Source organism: Nicotiana attenuata, unplaced genomic scaffold, assembly GCF_001879085.1.
Source record: "Nicotiana attenuata strain UT unplaced genomic scaffold, NIATTr2, whole genome shotgun sequence".
NCBI lineage: Eukaryota > Viridiplantae > Streptophyta > Magnoliopsida > Solanales > Solanaceae > Nicotiana > Nicotiana attenuata.
The window spans coordinates 46,182-51,091 of NW_017674214.1; the positions used below are offsets into that span (position 1 = coordinate 46,182).

Below are 4,910 nucleotides of genomic sequence, written 5' to 3' on the forward strand. Positions count from 1 at the left end.
ATTATACAATAATAATGAAGGGTGAGATTGAGAGAAAAATACAAGGAAACGACGCGACCACACCAAATCGGTCATTACATAAAGTGGCACACTTCATCGTTACGTAACGACGGATTTAACGATACGATACAATAAAATTTAAGTAACAATCAAAACAAACATTGTATTTAAAGTAACAATACAATACTGTATGTAACAACCATCCAAACAAGCTGTTAGTGGTTTGATCAATAAAAGATACAATGGCTATTACGTCTAATTTTTAAATATTGAAACTTTATTGCAAGGAAGTTACAGCTTGTTTGGATGGTTGTTCCTCATTGTATCTTATTGTATTATCATGTCAAAATAATGTTTGTTTTGATTGTTTCATTAAAATTGGTTGTATTGTATTGTATTGTTAAATCCATTGTTCCGGAACAACGAAAAATCTCCCTTTTTGAAACAACCGATTTAATTTGACGTGGTGGGATTGTTTCCTATTTTTCTTTTCAATTACGCCCTAACTTATTACTCCACAATTCTATTTTACCCTTTACCCTTTTTTCTATTTTAACTCCAAATCTCCAACCTATAACCTACTTTATTTTTTCCAGAACTTCTGCCGCCAACGTTAAAGGTGTTTTGCCGCCTTTTGTTTTATTTTTTCTCCTAATTTGTTTTTAACTCAATTCTAATTGGGTGTGCTCCTTTGTTTTGCATTCTTCTGTCTCGCTCCTTTGTTCTACTTTCTTAAGGTGTGCTTTTTTCTGTTTTGTTTTTTAAAATTATTTTTATGCATATTTTTTGATAAATTTAATATTTAAACAATTGAGGGTATTTTAGTCAACTTATCAGTTACAGTACAATACGATACAGTCAAACCAAACATCAAAATATTATTTAACCACAACAAACAATACAATCTATCCAAACATTATATTTATAAAACGATACGATACAATACAATATAATACGATACAATATATTATAAAATGACGGGGAACAATGATCCAAACAGAGTGTTAATAAATAAATATTTCAGTTCATACAGAAAGTTAGATATTACCTAGAAAAGAGGATTAAATAAAGTTTAACAATAATTTCTTCCCTTATTCACTGGGAATTTTAATTTCGTAACTTCAATGTAAACCGAATTTAATTTAGTTGTTTTCCACAAATTCCTTTTCTGGTGAGCAAACCACGCGCTATAAGTAACGTGATCAAAGCAAAATATCCTAGATTAGTTACTACGTGGAAAATTACCGTTCAAGTTTCTCTTAATCTTACCCGATCATTTAATTAATCAAGCCTGTTACCCAATATCGTAATATTAAATACTCCACAATATCATTAAGTAAAAGTAAGAAACCCCTATTAAAGTAAGAGGAACAGCAGGGAATCCACTCACTAAAAAAGCGCGTGAAGATAAAGAGGTATCCTCACATCACTTCCCACAATGGGCCCAAGACTGAGAAGCAGCAATATTGCTTTTATGATTTATCCCTTTTATTATTCATTCATTTTCCACTAGTCTTATTCACACTGTCACTCTCACAAAGCAATGCTCAGTCTTCCTCTCTTTCCTCTTTAACCTCCTTTTTCTTCTCAACTTCCAGCTTCTCCACTCACTCTTTCAGTTTTTTTCTCACTCTATAATCTCTGCTAAATATTTCATCCATGGCTAACCTTATGTCTCAGTATTGTTATTTCAACCTCTGAAAATTGCATTCAGGTTGTTTAGTAGAAGAAGAGAGAAACGAAGTATTGGGGTTTTGGGTTTTTTGTTTTCGTAAAATGGAGAGAAAACAAGGGTTCTTCTCGGCGTTAAAGGAAGAAGTGGTGCGTGGTTTATCTCCGGGGCGGTCAAGAGCGAAGAGTCCGGCAAGAAGCGGGTCGCCCATTACCAGTTTGCTACGGAGGAAGAAGAATACTAATAATAGCAGTAGTAGTAGTCATTACGTGGCGAATTCTGAGGCGTTGATCTCGAGATCAGGGAGCTTGAGGCCGTTAGGGGAAACATTAACGCCGTTGATGGAAGGTCCGGATCCGGACGACGGAGAAGTCGGGGATTCGAAGCGGGTCGGGTCGGGTTTAGGACATTGGATGAAAGGGCAGCTTTCTAGGACTCCCTCGGTGGCGTCGAGTGCGTACGCTAAGAGGTCTGATCTGAGACTGTTGCTTGGTGTCATGGGTGCTCCTCTCGCCCCGGTGCACGTTAGCACCAGTGACCCCTTGCCTCATCTTAGCATCAAAGATACACCCATCGTAAGTCTATTTTTTTAATCCTTTTTCGTGATTATCCTTCTCTTCAATACGTCATTTTGATTTTTAGTTAGCTGAGCTGAAATTATTAGGTAGACTTGTTCCTTTTTCTTTGTTATAATTTCTATTTTAAGAAGTTAGTTAGTAGTGATGTAGTAACTGGTCCCTCTTGAATAGATGATTTTAAGTCGATGTTTACTTGATTATGACTGATATAACTACTTTGATGCTGTTTAATTGCTTTGGTCTTTTAAGTTTACTGGTCATATGACACACTGGTTGCACATGGCAAACAATGGGGTGATGTGTTAACGGGTCCCTTTTGGTTGCACATTGTAGTTGTTTAGTTTTCAAATATAGTGAGATAGCTAAAGAAATTTTTGTTAAGTGGAGTGTGTGTTTAATGTTTTTCTACCCTTTTATTTTTGTAAGGAATATTTATTTAACTGTAGAAGGTGTAGAAGAGGGTCTATTTTTTTGTGGTCTCTTTGCGGTTTTTTTTTTTTTTTTTTTTAGTCACTAATTACCGTGCTGAAAACTTGGCTGATCCTCTTTATTGTAATTTTGCAGGAAACTTCATCAGCGCAGTATATATTGCAGCAATATACTGCTGCATCAGGAGGGCAAAAGCTCCAGAATTCAATCAAGAATGCTTATGCCATGGGGAAACTGAAGATGTTAGCTTCTGAATTTGAAACCCCAACAAAGGTTGTTAAGAATAGGCATTCTGCTAGAGCTGCGGAGTCAGGTGGATTTGTCCTCTGGCAAATGAATCCCGACATGTGGTATGTGGAGCTTGCTGTTGGTGGAAGCAAGGTCCATGCCGGTTGCAATGGCAAGCTCGTCTGGAGACATACACCTTGGCTTGGTGCGCATACTGCAAAAGGACCTGTTCGGCCACTGCGACGAGCCCTTCAGGTGAAAACATATCCAATATTATACTTCACAATGTAGTCTTGGATTTGGGCATTTTACTTTTTTACTGCAAGATTTCATCTTTACCTAGTCTCAGAATTGGATCTTACTGTTTACAGGGTCTTGATCCAAGATCTACTGCTAGTATGTTTGCTAACGCAAGATGCATTGGAGAGAAGAAGATCAATGGGGAGGACTGCTTCATTCTGAAGCTCTGTGCTGATCCTCAGACGTTGAAGGCCAGAAGTGAAGGACCTGCGGAAATCATAAGGCACGTCTTATTTGGCTACTTCAGCCAGAAGACTGGCCTTCTTGTCCACATGGAGGATTCACATCTCACCAGGATCCAATCTAACGGAGGAGATGCAGTTTACTGGGAGACAACTATCAACTCATTCTTAGATGATTACCGTCCTGTTGAAGGAATCATGATTGCCCATTCTGGGCGTTCTGTAGTCACACTTTTCCGTTTTGGGGAGATGGCTATGAGTCATACCAAAACTAGGATGGAAGAAGCCTGGACAATAGAAGAGGTTGCATTTAACGTCCCAGGATTATCGATGGACTGCTTTATCCCACCAGCTGATCTGAGATCAGGGTCTATAAGCGAAGCCTGTGAGCTCCCTCAAGATGAAAGGGGAAAAAGTGCAATTTCACTTGCCCATCACCGTGCTAAGGTTGCAGCGCTGGAGAAAACTCATGATGGCAGCATGGATAACATGGTGTGGAAGGTGGAAATCTAACCTACTAGGAACAAACGCTGGTCAATTGTTTATACGGAAAGAGGGGTCTCTGATTGACTAACACACTAGAAGTTACTTAGATGCTAATTAATTGAGTCATAAATAGTTGGTGGCGTACATCTATATCTGTAAATAGAGCATAATGATTCCCAGGTTCTTCCTGAGCCTGGACGAATTTTTATACTCTTGAAAACAGAATCCAACTGAAGCGTTGGAGCTCAATTTTCCTGGTGACGAATGGAGCAACTGGAGGTTAATTTTTAGTTTACCTTCCATAAATCTAGGTCGGGAAACTTTGCCATGAGGCGAGTCATTGACCATTTTAGGTGATCATAGTTTTTTCTCTCAGCCTACTGTATATGGCTGTGGTAGTTAGAGCACTGCTAGATTGGATTGACAGCAGTCTTAGTTTTTTCATTTTTATCACTTTCATATGACATGTTCCTTTTCTTTTCTTAGTTTTGGAAGTTGTCAATTTGTGTGTCAGGAGAATGGGATTTCTCTGGAGTTTAGGTTAAAGTCAAAGTAGTTAAGGTAAGCAGATGAAGAAAGTTGTAAATTTGTTTGATTCTGCTGTTAACCAGATTGGATCTTGTTTGTTGGTTTCAGATACTACTCTCAGTATTTCGTTGGTTTGGTAAATACAGCCAAGAAAATAATAACAGAATCTTTGCCCATCTGGTGTGGAATACCTGCGGATGCAGAGATGAGCATCTCTCAGTTGAATCCCTTTTGGTTTTATCTGAAATCATGTACTTTCTTCATGACATAATGCTGATGCCTTGCACTTGTATGCCAGATTTATATACTACTTGCCTGTGTATGTGAGGACAATATAATTTGTTTTTTGAGAAATTGGTTTCTGATTCTTTTGAAAGAAGACCATCTAGGGTAGCTGGAGTTCCAGCATCTTAGACACTTAAAGGCAGGTCGGTGCACAAAGCTTTTGATACACGTGAGTTTTGGAGAAGGGCTAGATCACATAAGGTCTATTATATGCGGTCTTAT

General features: G+C 38.1%; 1 protein-coding gene across 1 annotated transcript; it reads left to right on the forward strand.

Moving 5' to 3' along the window:
- The first annotated feature begins 1,498 nt into the window (after nt 1-1,498).
- On the forward strand, nt 1,499-4,579 carry LOC109218212. The gene is made up of 3 exons (XM_019382562.1): nt 1,499-2,247; nt 2,815-3,162; nt 3,279-4,579. Exons 1-3 carry the CDS (start codon nt 1,777-1,779, stop codon nt 3,900-3,902), a joined length of 1,443 nt encoding a protein of 480 aa, XP_019238107.1. The 5' UTR covers nt 1,499-1,776; the 3' UTR covers nt 3,903-4,579.
- The last annotated feature ends 331 nt before the right edge of the window (nt 4,580-4,910 follow it).

Excerpts from the sequence above, each read along its gene's own strand:
- LOC109218212 (XM_019382562.1), top strand. The coding sequence starts at position 1,777 with ATGGAGAGAAAACAAGGGTTCTTCTCGGCGTTAAAGGAAGAAGTGGTG. Across the intron at positions 2,248-2,814 it reads GCATCAAAGATACACCCATC|GAAACTTCATCAGCGCAGTA; the intron begins GTAAGTCTATTT and ends GTAATTTTGCAG. Across the intron at positions 3,163-3,278 it reads CACTGCGACGAGCCCTTCAG|GGTCTTGATCCAAGATCTAC; the intron begins GTGAAAACATAT and ends TACTGTTTACAG.